At 39.7% G+C, this 16918-nt stretch overlaps 1 protein-coding gene across 1 annotated transcript in view; it reads left to right on the top strand.

Moving 5' to 3' along the window:
• The window catches only part of LRRK1 (leucine rich repeat kinase 1), a 163888-nt gene extending 147451 nt beyond the window's left edge, over positions 1–16437 (top strand). Inside the window, exons 30-34 of the mRNA XM_069097389.1 lie at positions 2834–2951; positions 3627–3743; positions 5779–6620; positions 7101–7202; positions 16086–16437. Of these exons, the coding sequence (XP_068953490.1) occupies positions 2834–2951; positions 3627–3743; positions 5779–6620; positions 7101–7202; positions 16086–16263 (1357 nt within the window). The 3' untranslated portion in view covers positions 16264–16437. The remainder of the gene's footprint in view (positions 1–2833; positions 2952–3626; positions 3744–5778; positions 6621–7100; positions 7203–16085) is intronic.
• The last annotated feature ends 481 nt before the right edge of the window (positions 16438–16918 follow it).

Genomic DNA, 16918 nt, shown 5'->3' with positions numbered 1-16918 from the left:
AGTGATCAAGAGGATAGTGGGCTGGGTTGCCTTTGGGAAATTGAACAGTTCTTTTAATGACAAGATCCTCCTCCCTGAAACAAAGGTGCATCTTCTTATTAGGAACACCATATGAACTGTGAATCATTAAATAATAGAGCAACTGAGAAAAACATGGTGGATACAAGGAAATTGTAAAGCATTACAAATTAGAAGTGGCACAGGAGAAGCCCTGGAAAGGATGTCATTAGAGGAATCTGTGCTTTAAATCAAGATGGGTCAATGACATAGCAATAGCAAGGGATAAGTGACACATCTGTGTAATGTCCAGGAGATCTAGAGGAAGTCAGCTCTAGACTGGGTGGTTACCCTAGGGCAGATTTATGCCCTCTAAGGGAAGTGTGGGCAGAAATTGCAAAGGATCAGCAGCAGGCAAGTACGGGTTTCATTCTTCATCACTGGAGGGAGCATTCAGGCTGTTGAGATCACAACTGTATTGAAGCATTAAAATACAGAGGAAGCTTTCAAGGTCACCGATAACTGAATAGAATCAGAAAAGGAGCAGTTGATCTGGGGTTTAGTGGGAAAAATAAGCAAGACTGGCTGTAAAGAAGTATCAGAAGCAGCTGCAGAAATAGAGGAAACTTGCAGGTTCTCCTAATCTTGTTGCTATAGTCAAGGTAGAAACTTTGGAAATTGGAGATACTGCCGGGAAGTGGCTTTAATAGATGGAAGAGACCTTCAAGATTATCTAGCCCAATGCCCGTCTAAAGATGAGGAACCTAGGTCCTAGAGTGGGTAGTCACTTGCCCCCCAACTCACAGAACCAGGGTTTTAACATACATCTGATTCTAGACCCTGTATTCTTTCCCCTATGCTGTCAGGGGCTCTAATCCTGGAGATGAATCTAGGTACCCAAAACAGAGTAAGCATCAGTTTGTAAAGTTGAAGAGATCAAGGACCAAGGACACTAAGTGGCTTGTCTAAGGCCACACAGGTAGCAAGAGCAGAGGCAGGATTAGAACTCAGGTCCTTTGACTCCAAGGAAATCTTTGTAAAGGGAGACAGGACATTAGTTTTTTAGAAACTTCATTGTGGACATGCAGAACAGTCTCTCAGGAATATAAAAATAAGTAAGAAAAGCCAGAGAGAAGAAGAGTTGGAGTAGAGGAAAGAAACTAAATTAGAAAGCATTACCCAACAGAATTTTCTGACACTTTTTACCTGCTACTGAATTACATTTAGAGGAACTTCAATGAAGACTGATTCCATCATTACAGGAAACTGCTTCAGTTAATAAAAATTAGTAGCAATAAAGCATAAATGAGCTCTGCTCTCTAAGACTTTGATGAGTATCCAATTAGCATTATGAAAATATAAATATTTGACTGTGAAATCTTAGTTTTCTTCCGAGATGAAAACTACTCTCCTGGTACTACTAAATCCCCGAGAGCTTTCCCTTTAATTCGCTGTTCAGCCTTAAAAATCTGGATCCTGATTTTTTTACTCAAGAGTGTATGTGCATGTTTCTATGAGTGAGTTCATTCCCAATTTGATTTATGCCTTCTGTCCCATATAATTCATGTGATAATCTTTGGGGGGGGGGAAGCCTGAGAGAGCATTTTTATTGCATGAAAACTCTTTTAACTGACATAATTGGGATACAGATTAGCCAACACCCAATATATTCTAAAAGAAATAGGGCAGAAGGTTTAAACCAAATTTAATTGATTCTGCTTCCTCTTTTTAGGCTTTTTTGGTCAGATTTGTACCTTTGGTGAAATTGAGTGCATATGATTAGATGGGCATTGAGAATACCTTAAGGTTAATTGGAAAACTAGTCATTCTAGCCCTCTCCCCCATCAAAATAAATAAATTAAATAAATTAATACACGCATTTTAAAAGGGCCTTCTTTGCTATAGTCTACAATGATACTATGCTTATTTTGGTTTTCCACATCTCCAGCTAGATGACACAGTGCATAGAGTACTAGACCTGGAATCAATCAGTTCAGGAAGATATCAAGTTCAAATCTAGTCTCAGATATTTACTAGCTGTGTGACTCTAGGCAAGTCATTTAACCTGTCTGCCTCAGTTTCCTCAACTGGATAATACTAATACCTACCTCTCAGGATTCTTGTAAAGCTTAAATGAGATCATAATTGTAAAGCATTTAGCCCAGTGCCAGACACATAGTAGGCATTCATTTCCTTCCATCTACTGTGGTTGTTGTTTGTCCTTCGTCCTCAAAGAATAACTTTAGGGAAGTGGTGCCATGACACGCAAGCAAATTGGATTTAAGTGAGGGAGGGCTGTGCAAAGTCACCAGCCTCACTTTCTTCTCCAGAGCCATCTTGATCCAGTGGCAAGGTGTAGATCAAGATGTAGGCAAGATGTGGACTGGAGATGGCCCTCCTTCTATCTGCAGCGGATAACTGGATATAGCTTAGGTCAAGAATTCTTAACCTGAGGTCTGTGAACTTAAAAAAAATTCTTACAATTGTATTTCAATATATTTGGTGTCCATCATAATCCTTTGTAGTTTATTTTATGCCTTTAAAGACATTATTCTGAGAAGGGTGTCCAGAGGCCCCATCAGACTGCCAAAGGGGTCCATGACATAAAAAAATAATTAAGAACTTCTGGCTTAGGGGAATAGGAGATAACATCATTAAATGTGAGCAGACCTGATTAGGTTTCTCAAATAAAAATGGGAAGTTTGGGATACAATAGATTGTAAGCTCCTTGAGGGCAGGGAACTGTCTTTTGCCTTTTTTTTTTTTTTTGAGGCAAAATGTGGGCTAGATTTCTCCCTACTCTACGGTGATGAGAATTTTTTGTTGTTGATTTTAGGAACTATACTGTGGTAAACACTGAAAAAGGAATTATAGAAGTACAGAGAATGAGCTGCCTAGGAATGAAGCTGAGCTGTCAATTAAAAATTCAAAGTGCACTCTGGACCGCCACTGAGGTAATTACTGTTGCCCACCACCACGAATGCCCTGGCTGCATGGCCATTTCACGGCTCTGTTGTTTGTGTACATCATAAAACTAAAGACATTAGCATAGTCAATTAGTCCTAGGAGGGGTAAGAGCAGTCATACAGTGAATTTGTAGAAAGGTCAATCAAATGCTACATTTGCCTTCTCACTAGTACATTGGTTCCAGAGCCTGCTTCCCAGCCTGAGGTTAGAGACACCTGTTCCCAAGCTCATGGCTTACCTGTTTAAGCTGGAAATTAAAACCACGAGGATCTGGTACAATAGCTGGCCTGGTGATACTCCATCTGCCCCTCAGCCCCCTAATGTGTATCTGGAGGCTGTGCTTTGTCTGTAATTGTCAGTGAAGTAGAAGGTGGCGATGAAAGAAGAATTCAAGGCAAGAAATGAAAGCAGGGTAGTATGGTGGAGGGACAGATCTTCAGATGATGCTTTACAGCACCTGCGATGGTGAATCTGCTGTGCGCTAAAGAAAACTGAGGAAATTGCTAAGAAAACAGTAATCTTGATGATAAGAGAGTGAAAAATTGGACATATCAAATTCCCCGCACTATTCTTCATCTAAAACCATTTGACCCAATTTCACTCCCCACCCCCAACTTAAATTTATTGTCACACATTTCACCACTTTTCATATTTGTCCGCAGGACCAGAAGATCTACATATACAGCTTAAAGGGTATGTGCCCATTAAGCGCTCCCCAGAATGCATTAGATACACCAGCAGTTGTCACTTGTTTCCTGGCAGTACCTGTTATGAAGAAGGTAAGGGAGAACAAATGAAGAAAGTTTAGAAAAAGTCATCAACTATTGTGGTTAAACAGGGGCTGATGATGACACTGAAGACAATGGAGAAAACCTGCTTTTCATACAGCAAACGTACATCAATGTATCTGGGGAACTGTTTTGTGTTTTTTTCAGGTTGGAATGCTAATTGTGCTGAGTATCAATCAATAAATATAAATTAAGTGCCTACTATGTGCCAGGCACTGTGCCAAGGGCTGGGTAGTTTTCTAATCAATTTTTCACTGAATATACAAATCTTGTTAGGAATGAAGCATGTTATCCAAATAAAAGTAGGGTTGATTTGCTCTGTTTAACCAAGAAAATGTCAGTTACCATAGTTGATGATAGCAGCAGTTGATTCCCTTGCCTTGATGGTAACAAATCATTTCCATTTCAGGGTGGCTAGGTGGGGTAGTGAATAGAGCACCGACCCTGGAGTCAGGAGGACCTGAGTTCAAATCCGGCCCCAGACACTTAAAACAAAAAATTCGCCGTATAACCTTGGGCAAGTCACTTACCCCCATTTGCCCTATCTTCCCCCTCCAAAAAAGCAAGGAAAAAAACCCCAAACAAATCATTTCCATTTGATGGGGATAGGGGTGAGGGGGTGAGAATCTTCACTGACATTAGCTTTAAATTTCAGTTCCAACTTTATCCCCAAGAGAAAGAAAGGAGATAGATATTTGAGCAATTCAGGACATAGTTTTCATCAGAGACCTAGAAAACATGAAACAAAGAGTTATTTAAAGTCTTCTACCAGCCAAAAGCCTTCCGTTCTGTGCCAAGTGAGCAGCCTTCAGAATGGAGGCAAGGTAATAAAGCATGGTCTGTGTTGTTGGCTTACCTGGACTTGATGAATGCCTCTCCTCGGGAGACGTTGTCCTGTCCTAAGAGCAGAATGTCTCTAAGTGGATTGCTCAGCCCACGTTCCCATTGGAAGGCAGTGGTTGCTGCCACAGCTGGAGTGTTGAAGGCCTGGGGCCTTCAAATACAGTTTTATTTTCATGTTTTCCTTGGCTGTTTTCTTTAAAATACTGAAAATGAATTCTGAGAAAGTTACTAAGGGCTTATTGACTTTGCTGTTGAGCTGCAGGTCAGGTCACTGTTTTAACTTTGACAGTTTGAGTCAAACCTCCTTAGAGCTTCTAACACCCAGTTGAGAGGTGGCTTTCTATGCTTCCATCCTCACTGGCACAAGGACATGGGTTTCTGTTCTTGTTTTGTCCTGGGTTTTCTAACCTGAGCTGGTTACCACCTAAAGGTTTTGGTTTTATTTTTAAAGGGAGATTACATTCAGCACCACGGTTTGGGGATTAAAGGGTCTGTGCCAAATCCAGAGTGATTGGCAGTTTGTAAACTAGGTTCTGGGGTTAAGGGATAAGCACTAGGAGTTGGCATTGTCTGTTTGGCCTATGCCTGGTGAAATAGAACTCATACTGCTTTAGTAGCTCAATAAATCTCTGTGACCTAGTAGCTAAGAAATATAAACCCCTACAAAATGTAGAGGAGTGTACTAAGCCCTTGAGTGAGGTGTTGCTGAGAGTTGGTCTGGATATCACCAAGAGTTTATCTGGATATCACCAAGCCACCTTTGAAGTCAACTCCGTGCCAGAATTCTCGGCCTACTTAGAAGGCATCCATCTTAATTAAGAAGTAGACTCATGCCCTACTTACACCATGAAGGGTAAAATGGTGTAAAAGCAATGATGGGCAAGAGAGACAGTGTTGACTGCCTGATCTAATACATTGAAATAATTTCTAGTATTTAGCTTTTCAAGGAGGAATATCCTTTTGATCAAAATAATATAATACTTCTTTAAGAGGATGTACAGAAGGAACCAATTTATAGGTCTGAGGCCCTGAAAATGACTTTTGCTTGAGGTGTGAGGGTGGGAGGAGAACGTAGATGCCCTTAAGATCTGTATATGAATAATGCTGCAGCCTTTTTATTGAAACTAGACTGGATGAGAATTTCAAAGAGAACACTAAGAGTGGGATCTGTCTCTCCTTTCAGCAGAATTCCTACCTTGTGTTGGCTGGTATGTCTGATGGACTTGTGGCAGTGTTTCCTGTGATCCAGGGTGTTCCGGATAATAACTGCTCCTATCTGTGTTCACATACTGCAAACAGATCCAAATTCAATATCACCGATGACGATCCCCGACAGAATCCTTACCCTGTAAGAGCCATGGAAATAGCCAACAGTGGGTCTGAGGTCTGGTACAGCAATGGGCCTGGCATCCTAATCATAGACTGTGCCACATTGGAAATAAATAGACGATTAGATCCCTATTCTCCTCCTTCCATGATAACATCGATAGTGGGCAAGTCAGAATGCCATGGTGAAGAAGTGGTCTGGTGCCTGGATGACAAGGACAACGCTTTGGTGATGTACTTCTCTGCAACCTATCAGTTATGCGCACGGTATTTTTGTGGGGACTGCAGCCCACTCAGAGACACGTTTCTAGTTGAGCAGCCCATTCTGGGGCTCTCCACTGCTATGGAGAAGCATCCTGAGGGCGACTGCATAGCTGATATGAGCATAATCTATAGCCAAGAACTTGGAACCCAGATATTAAACCACCAGGATTCTCTTACGGATTATTGTTCCATGTCTTCATATTCATCTTCCCCTCCCAACAGAATCACTAGGTCTTTCTCAAATCTGCCAAGTTCACCCATGAGCTCTTCTAGCATGCCTTTTCATACTGACTATGAAGACTCTGACAAATTTCATGAACCCAATCTTTGCTCTGACGGATTGGAAAAGGATGGGCCTCTCATGAACAGCGAAGCATCCACACACCTACAAGCAGTCAAAATCCTCTCAGTAAAAGACCTCGTTTGGATTCCCAGGTAAAGTTTTCCATTAAATGGGTTTACATGGTATACAAAAAAGAAAAATAAAGAATCTCCTGTTGATCTGTGAGGGGGAGATCATACCCTCTAATTCTTCATTTTTAGTTTTATCCCATTTGGGGCCACAGTGAAGGGCAAGTTTTGAAAACTACTCTCAGTGAAAGATGAAGAGAATAGCTCTGTTAACAAGTATTTTTTTGCCTCTAAGTCTTTTTTCTTCTCTCCGGCAAATCTAATAATAACAGCACTAAGCCCAGTGCCCCTATCAGATACAATGCAGTAAAAGAGGTGATTTCATTGTGATTAAATTTCCTTTTGGGGAAGTTCTGTTCTACCATTTCTCTGTCATGCCATCTCAGTAATTTAATACATTAGCTGAAACTATATATGTGTTGCAAATGCTTTTCCGCTGACTGTATCAATTTACCCTGGAGATTACTAATGTGAGTAAAATTCTTCCCACTTTCTGTTTCTTAGGCAAGGCGGAGATGTTATCGTCATTGGACTGGAGAAGGAATCTGGTACCCAGCGGGGTAGAGTAATAGCCGTGTTAAAGGCTAGAGAACTAGCCCCATATGGGTAAGGCTGAATTAGAAACTCCTCTTTAATAGTAAAAAAAAACACACACACACACACAAAAACCCAACACACTCAGCATTTTGGTTTACTGAGGTTTCTTTACACTAGTTTTGTAGTCAGAAGACCTGGGTTCAAGTCTTTCCTGCTTATTATTTGTATGACACTGAGCAAATGATGAGGTTGCTGGATTCAATGGTTCCTTCTAGCTCCAAATCCCAAGATTCAGAAAGCACTTTTCCCCTTCTTGTCTTCTGTAAATAAGAATCATGAGGGGCAGCTAGATGGCACAGTGAGGAAAGCTCCGGCCCTGGAGTCAGAAGGATCCAAGTTTGGTTCCGGCCTCAGACACTTAACACCCACACAAAAAAACTAGCCATGTAACCTTGGGCAAGTTACTTAACCCCAATTGCCCTCCAAAAGGCAAAAAAAAACAAAACAAGAATCATGAGCCAGCTGGATGGTACAATGAATAGAACACTGGGCCTAGAGTCAAGAAAAAACAAGTTCAAATCTAGCCTCAAACACTTACTAGCTACGTGACCCTTCACCCCTCTCTGCCTCAGTTTCCTCAACTGTAAAATGGGGATCACAATAACTTCTCCCCCGCCAGGGTTGTTGTGAGGATCTAAGGAGATATTTGTAAAATGCTTAGCTGGCACATTGTAGGCATTTGATAAAAGCTTGTTTCCTTCCTTCTCTCCCTCACTCCCCCCCTCCCCTCCTTCCTTCCATCCACCCTCCAGTTTGCAGCATATGATATTTCTTTTTTAAAATCATCTACTGACATCCCTAAAAGGAGCAATCCCAGCCATAGCAAAATACAATAGTGCTAAGAAGCTTCTAGCCATTCAGTAACTATCTAATGTGTGACTCAGCTGTTAGTTCAGCCCATTTCCTGTGTGCCCAATGAAGGTAATAATGAAAAACCCACTGGGGCCAGGTCTCCAGGGCCAGTGTTAAGTTGGAAGCTGAAGTAATTATCCTTGCATTTCAAGTGGCCTCTTCTCATTTCTGCCTCCTTCTTCCCCCTACCCAAAAAAACCCTCCTATACTCCATATTACTTCAGAATTTTCATCTGTAAAGAGGAGAGGTAGTTGTGCTTAACAGTCCCTTGGGTACCTTCCAGTTGTAAATTTATGATCCCAAGACCCACTGCTGCCTGCAGAGATACCCAGTGACTACAGGAAGGGGTGCTGCCCCTTTCTGGCATCCTTCTGTGACTTCCACTTCTGCTGCCAGCTGTTTCCACCAGAAATGCATGACTCCACTGTGAGAATAAAGCAGAAGCAAGAACACTTTGTCCAGGACATTATATACAAGGCTGGGAAAATGTATAGGCTGAGGCAGAGCATGACTAATTATGGTCTGGGCTGCAACTCCTGAGTACTCAAACACCCTGGAATGTTTACATCTCTTCACTTCAGCTACTGAGTCTCAAGTAATAAATTATTTGTATGAAAAGTCCCCAAATTCTACTTTGTATATGTTTTGGGTCATTTCTACATTACATTAATTCAGCTTCTTCTGGAAAATCTGTTGGTTTTGGTTTCTCCTGAAGCACAAAGAAGGGGGAAAGTCCCATTTCACTTATTTCTCTCAGAGCAGAATGATGACAAAGGAAATGTCTGCAGTGAATAAACCTCTGGCCCTCACCAGCATGAAGCTTTCCAGGATGAGTCACTCTTTAGCTAATGATCCTTGTTTTGTAAATGATTATATTTGAGAAATAAGAGATGTGCTCCTGAGTCCATCATGTTTCCAATTGTATTCTCTCAAATTAGCCCTTTTAGATCAGTTCTAACCAAGGACAGACCCGTGAATCTCTAATAAAAATAATTACCTAGGTTAGTGGTTCCCTAACTATGGGTTAAATTAAGTGGGAAGCCATGGGGTTTAAGAATTCATATTCAAACCAAGAATTATAATTTTTATCTTTATAATTGAGCCTGCTGTCATAAGGCAATCACTTCATTCTTCCCTAATTTAATCCCTATCACCCTCCCAAAAAAATTTTTTTCCAAACTTCCTCTCCTCTACTTAAACCTTCCATATATCCCCCTTCCTACTGTCTCTCAGCAAAGGATTTCATGTCTTACTTTGTTGAGAAAACCAAATCATTTGACATGTATTACCTCTTCTCCCCTTCTCTTCCTTTCAATATCCTTTGACATCATCCCCCACTCTCTTCTCTTTTCCCTTAGCATCTGACCAATGAGATGCTCCCTCTCCTTGCTAAAGTCAACCCCCTTGTGTTCCCTTGATCATATCCCAGAAGACTGCACGCTCATTCACTCCGTCTCTATCTCTTTACCTTCAGCCTCTGTATCTACTGCTTCCTTCCCTGTGCCTTCAAACATGCCCAAGTTTGCCCTCTCCTTAAATACTTTCACTTAATCCTACCAACACCTCATTATTTTCCTAGTTCTACATCCTTCCTTTCTCAGCCAAATTCCTAGAAAAAGCTACTTACATTCATTTGTTACTGTCTCTACTTCCTTTCCTCTTTTCAAATGACCTCTTAATTGCTGAATCTGATGGTCTTTTTTAATATTCATCCTTCTTCACCTATTGGTTGCACTTGACCTCTCTCTCCTCTCTGTACTTTTATGACACTGCTCTCTCCTGGTTCTCTTTCTACTTGTCCAACCACTCTGCTGCCACCTTTCCTGTTTTATCATTCAGACCATCCCCCCCCCAACTGTAGGTGTTAAAAGGGTCCTGTCAGAGGTCCCCTACTCTTCTCTCTCTACACTCTGTTGATGACTTCATCACGTCCTATTGGCTTAATTATCATCTTAATTCAAAACTTCAATTCCACACCACCCTTTGCCAATTATTGGACATTTTTAAACTGAATGTCCCAGAGAAATCTCAAACCCAGTATGTTCAAAACAGAATTCATTGTCTTTCCCCCAAAACCCTTTTCTTTTCTAAATTTCTCTGTTTGTTGAAGGCCTCACAGCTTTCCCAATCTCTCAGATTCATAACCTTAATGATATCTTTGATTCCTCTTTCTCTCTCACTTCACATAGTCAGTCAGTTGTCAAAACTTGCTCTTTCTCCCACTATAAAATCCCCCAAGTCCAACTCCTGTCATCTCACATGGTTACCACCTTAATTCAGGCCCTCCCACCTCTTGCCTAGATTATTCTAGCAGCCTTCTCCAGTCCTCTGTGATCCAACCAAGCTGGCCTTCTGTGTACTCCTCACATGTTATTCCATGTCCTGTCTGCATGCCTTTGGGCTGACTGTCTCTCCTGACTGGAATGCATTCTCATTTCACCTCCACCTGATGGAATCCATCTCTTCCTTCAAGAAACAAGTCTTGAAGTCAGGAGGACCTGAGTTCAAATCTGGCCTGAGAGACTTACTAGCTGTGTGACCCTGATCAAGTCACTTAACCCCAGTTGCCTTTAAAAAGGAAAGAAAAAAAAACAATTCAAGTATCATCTTCTGCTTGAAGCTTTTCCTGATCCCCTCAGCTGCTAGTGACTTCCCTCTCAAACTGTTGTATAGTGCTTTGTATATATTTGTTTTTATTTTCTTTATTTGTATCACACACACACACACACACACACACACATATCCTTGTCTCTCTCAGTAGAAGGCAACTCCTTGACAAGAAGGATAGTTTTTTTAACCATATTTGTATCCCCAGCTTCTAACATAGAGCCTGGCACATTTGATCAGTTGTGTCCAAAGACCAACCCTGTGGACCATACTGTCCAAGGGGTTTTCTTAGCAAAGATACTGGAGTAGTTTGCAATTTCTTTCTCCAGTGGATTAAGGCAAACAGAAATTAAGTGACTTGCCTAGGGTTGCACAGCTAGTAAGTCTTCCTGACTCCAGGCTCCATGCTCTATCCATTGAGCCATCTAGTTGCCTGACCTAGCACATAGTAGGTCCTTCATAAATATTCATCTCGAACAAAAAAAATGCAACTCAAGAGCAACTGCTATAAGAAACCATGAAGTTTTTTTGTTTTTAACAAAAAGCTATCCTTATTCTTGAAAATGTGAATCAATTGTAGAGAGTATATAAAGGTTTATGTAGCAAATGGACTTCTTAAGCAAAACACTATTATGTAATCTAAACAGTTGCCATTATTTTGTTGTGGTATTGCTATTTCTCGTTAATAGGCAAAGTATTAGTAGAAGCCCGGGCTGACAGTAGTACATGGTATAAGAATACAATTTCCTGGCAGCATAGTTAATTTTTTTACTTATGTCTTTTCTTTTTACTTAACCTTCATTTCCAAATATAACTCTCCATCCCCTCCTATACCAGTAAGCCATCCTTTATAGTAAATAATCAAAAAGAAATCAGGAAAGAAAAATTTGTCTTAAAATTTTTTATTTAGTTTTCTTTAAAAATAAAGTCAAAGGGGCAGCTAGGTGGCGCAGTGACTAGAACACCAGCCCTGGAGTAGGGAGGACCTGAGTTCAAATCTAGCCTCAGACACTTAATTTACTAGCTGTGTGACCTTGGGCAAGTCACTTAACCCAATTGCCCTGCCTTCCCCCCTCCAAAAAAAGCAAAAAATAAAATAAAGTCAAAAAAAGTCAGCAAGATGAATCAATACCACAACCAAATCTGTCAGTGTATGTTGTGTTCTATATCTATAATAATCACACCTGCAGAGAAAGGAGGGGTGATATACTTCCTCCTCTCTTCTACAGGGTTAGTCTGGCCATTTTAATTACACAGCATTCACTTTCACTTTTTTTGTTCTTTCCATTTACTTTGTCAGAGTCATTATGTATAGTGGTTTTTTTCTAGGTCTGCTTATTTCATGATGCATCACTTCATATAGCTCTCCTTAGGTTTCTCTGAATTCTTAATATTCTTCTTATTATAGCATAGTAATATTCTAGTACATTTGTGTATCTCAGTTTACTTAGGGATTCCCCAAATGACTTTTTTACCAATTTTTGCTACCACAGAAAGTGCTGCTGTAAATATTTTTATGTATATGGCACCTTCCTGTCTTTAATTTCCTTGGGGTTTATGCCTAGAAGTGGGCTGTGGGTGAAGCAGTATAAATATGCATTTTAATCATTTTTTTTAAAGATAATTCCAAATTGCTTTCCAAAGTCTTTGGACCAGTATACAGTTTCACCAGCAGTGTATTAGTGTATCTGTCCTTCTGCAGCTGATTCAACATTAAGAATTTTCATCTTTTTTCCATCTTTGCCAATTTGCTAGGTATGAAGTGAAACCTCAGAGTTGTCTTGATTTGCATCTTATAATATTTATAATTTGGAAAATTTTTCATATGTTTGCTAATAGTCTGAAATTTTTTCTTTTGAGATGTGTTTATTCAGGTCCTCTTACTGCTGACTGGGGACTGATTCTTGGTTTTATATACTTTTCTCTTTTTATCTTGGATATCAGACCCTTATCAGAGATAGTTGGTATAAAGATTTTTCCCCCCATTCAACAGGTTGCCCTTCTCCTCCTAAGTGCACCAGAAAACTCTTTAAGGCTGTAAGTTGAAGGGCAGGTGCTGATCTGAATTGGTAAAGAGAATTTCCTACCTACCAGGTAGGTCCCTAGACCAATTACATCATAGTAGGGTCAGTCCTTAAAAAAAAAAAAAACTTATTAGATTTGACTCAGTGATTGTTTTGAATCAAAATAGGTAAAGTGCTTTGCAGACCTTAAAGCACCATATAAATACTAACTATGAGTATCAGTTCACATCTCTGTATCTTTCCCATAAGAATAGGATGAAAGACTGTCAAATGCTTCACTAAAACCTAGGTAAACTCTATCTACAACATTCTTCTCATCTACCAGTCTCTTAAAATGGCAAAGAAGATTAGACTGGCATGACATGTTCTTGTACTTGCTCTGTGATCTCTGCTTCCTTTTCTAAGTGTTATTGAACCTTCTTTTTAATAGCACATTCTAGAATTTTGTCACAAACTCACAGGCCTACAATTTGTAGGTCCTGTTCTCTTCAGCTCTTTGGGATATTTGGCATTCTTTAAGCCTCTCTCATTTTACAGTCTTTCAGAGATTACTGATGGTGACTCAGCAGCCACACCTGCCAGTTCTTTGTGGATTCTAGGATGTAATTCACCCATACCTGGTGACTTGAATTCACCAAAGCTAGCTGGTTTTCTTACTATTTCCTCACTTATTTATTCTTTCCAGTACAAAAAAGAAAAAGTCAGCAGAAAAAGCAGAAGCAAAATAAATTAAGCAGGTCTGTCTTCTCTCTGACATTCTCTCTATCCCATTTCCCAAGCAGTGTGCCTCTTCTCCATTCTTTAATACTTCTCTTTTCCCTGCTAACAAATGGTATTTTTCATTTTGTATTTCCTCACTAGTCTTATGTCACTAAGAGCTTTAGCCCTCCTGATACTGTTCCCAGAAGGAGGATAACTGTTATTTAGAACTGGAAAGGTCTTTAGAGATCATCTTACTTAACCTCTTCATTTTTTTACATGACAAAACTGAGGGTCAAGGTCAGACAGCTAGTAAGTAACAGTAAGACTTAAACCCAAGTCTTTTTCTTCTTTTCATTGCACCATGCTCCTTTTCTGGCAGTCAGCTGCACAATGGAGGAAATTGTTGACATATTAATCCAAACCAGGCAAACTCCCAAAGTCATTTACATTTACCTCCAAATTGCATCATAACTTTTTGTAGTAAATTCATTTGCATGAGTGCATGTGGCTTAGGCAAGTTTTTATATTGTCTTGCAAGAAGAAGCAGTGAAGCATCCGAGGGATGCAGAGCTGGCCTCTGAGCTGTGAAAATGTGGGTTTAAGTTCTGTCTCTGACAGAAACTGGCTCTATGATTCTGAAGAAGTCCTTCAACCTCTTGATTCCCTGGGCAACTCTCTGAGACTGAAAGTGCAGAGAATGTGCCAATCTGTGTTGGTGGAGTTTTTCACCTGAGGCTCCATATACAGATGAAATCATGGAGCCAGTCCAATATGTATATTATAATATATACAAGTATACCTCAGAGTTACAGTGGGTTTGATTCTAGACCACCACAGCAAAGCAAGTATCACAATAAAGAAATATACATGAATTTTTTAGTTTCTTAGTATGTAAAAAAGTTATGTTTACACTACACTGTAGTCTATTAAGTGTGCAGTAGTATTTACATCTAAAAAATGTATATGCCTTGATTAAAAATACTTGCTAAAAAATGCTAACCATCATCTGAGCCTTCATCAAGTCATAATCTTTTTTCTAGTGGAGGGTTTTGCTACAATGTTGATGGCTGCTGACTGATCAGGATGGTGGTTGCTGAAGGCTGGGGCAGCTATAACTATTTCTTAAAATAAGACAGCAATAAAGTTTGCCACATCAATTGACTCTTCCTTTCACTTGAACACTTAGAGACCATGGTGGGGTTTTTAAATGGCCTAATTTCAATATTGTTGTCTTAGGGGATAGGGAGGTCTGAGGAGAGCAAGAAAGATGGGAGGAAGAGCTGGTAGGTGGAGCAGTCGGAATATACACAATATTCATCAATTAAGTTTGCTTCTTGTACAGACACAGTTAATGGCCCCCCCAAAAAATTACAATAGTAACATCAAAGATCACTGATCACAGATAACTATAACAGAGATGATAATAATAATGAAAAAGCTTGAAATATTGTGAGAATTACCAAAATATGACACAGAACATATATCGCTGGGAAAAAATGGTGCCAATAGACTTGCTTGACTCAGGGTTGCCACAAACCTTCAATTTGTGGGAGTTTTTAGAATTTATTATCTGTGAAGTGCAATAAAATAAGGTATGCCTGTAGGTATATATGTATACATTCATACATATGTGTGTGCATATATATTATGCATGTTATATACCATTCAAATTATATAGAAAATTTATACCTTATGTATACATATAAGTTTTATATATGAAAATATCATATACTTCCATCCCTGAGGACAAGGATAAGAGATCTAAAAGTGTTTTGCCTGGCAGGAGGGCGTCAGCCTGGGATTTAAAATTTACTAATCCATAAACAGAGAATCAAGAATTTAATGATATTGTCCCATTGCTTTAAAGAGCTTAACTGGCTGAAAGAAAATGCCCATTCTGACTCACACTTCTGAAATTACCAAGATTTAGTCCATTAAGAATAAAAACCATAGAGTAAAATTATCTCTCTTGACCCCTGCCCTACACTATTACAAAGTATTTAGGTATACACACATACACATATGTATATATTTTTATATATGTATGTAGTTTGTTGTTTTTTAGTCATGTCTGACTCTTGGTGACCTCATTTGGGGTTTTCTTGGCAAAGATACTGAAATGGTTTATCATTTCCTTCTCTAGGTCATTTTACAGACGAGAAAACTGAGGCAAATGGGGTTAAGTGATTTGCCCAGGTCACACAGCTAATAAATATCTGAGATCATATTTTAACTCAGGACGATGAGTCTTCCTGACTCCGGGTCCAGCACTCTAACTGATGTACCACCTAATTGCCCATATGTATATATAGAAAATATGATATATTTCATTATAATATATTATATATGGAAAATACATATTTATACATATATATACTTTTAAGGAGTTAGTTTTGCTCTAGGAGCCAGTTTTAATTATATGTGTGTATATATGTATATACACACACATAATTATATGTGTATATATGCAATGAGATATATATACACACACAATGATATATATATGTGTATATTTATATCTATTTCAAACATATTGGTTATGCAAGGTTATAATGCTGGAACTGTTTACTTTTTCACTATTTCTCTCTAAACATCTATACAAAATACTGTAAAATGAAGCTTCTGTCTGCAGCCTCTCCCCAGTGCTGTATGTTTTCTTAGACGAGCTCTAACTCCATTCTCAAGACCTGTCCTTTGATTCCCCAGGAAGCTGGTTGAAGCCGCTGTTGTAGCAAAGGACACGGTTGTGTGCTGCTTTGAACAAGAAAACATGGAATGGTGCCTGGCTGTCTGGAGAGGCTGGGGGGCCAGGGAGTTTGACATTTTCTACCAGTCCTATGAAGAACTGGGAAGGCTTGAAGCTGGTATGCGAAAAAGAAGGTAATTCTTATGGAATTTAAGTCTAATGGTCTCTGAGGGATGAACAGACCAAGGAGTATTCAACTGACACTCTTCAGTGTAACCTGGAGAGCTCCATGTACCCAGAAGAGGGACTTTTCTTTCTTCATATTTTGCTGCTAAGAACTACTGAGAAGTTACCTGCTGTGCAGTGTGTTGGGGGCGGGGGGCGGGGGGCGGGGGGGGTGAGGGGCAGGGGTAAAGAGATGTTTTTCTTGAATACAAAGTCATTTGGATACTTTCTTTTTTCTGCCCATTATTCCTCTTCTCCAGCAAGAAAGGCTGGTGAGAAACTCTTCATACTCTCACTAGTCCCTTAGACTTCTTTCTCTTTTTCCCTTCTCTGTCCACACAAAGAAGAGAATATACAGATTCTGAACAAGAGTTCTTGGATTTAAATGATGATGGAACAGTATCTTTTCCCTATCCCCATTTTATATTTCTTCCCATGCCTTACGTCCTGGTTGTAATTACACTATGTCTTTTCAGCTAAGAGAGCAAGCCTAAGCATGATGGGAGTGACCCCTGTCTCCTTCCTTCCATGCCTTCGAGGCTCACAACCTGCTACAAGATTTCTGCCAACCCCAAAGGCAGGTTCCTAGGGTTGGCCAAAATTCACTGATTTATCTGAGATTGAATAT

The sequence above is a fragment of the Petaurus breviceps genome, unplaced genomic scaffold, assembly GCF_028583685.1.
Source record: "Petaurus breviceps papuanus isolate PSGF00001 unplaced genomic scaffold, PetGlider_PUasm1.0 37, whole genome shotgun sequence".
Classification (NCBI taxonomy): Eukaryota; Metazoa; Chordata; class Mammalia; order Diprotodontia; family Petauridae; genus Petaurus; species Petaurus breviceps.
The sequence above is the reverse complement of the archived record's forward strand: the minus strand, read 5'-3'. Positions and strand labels throughout refer to the sequence as shown.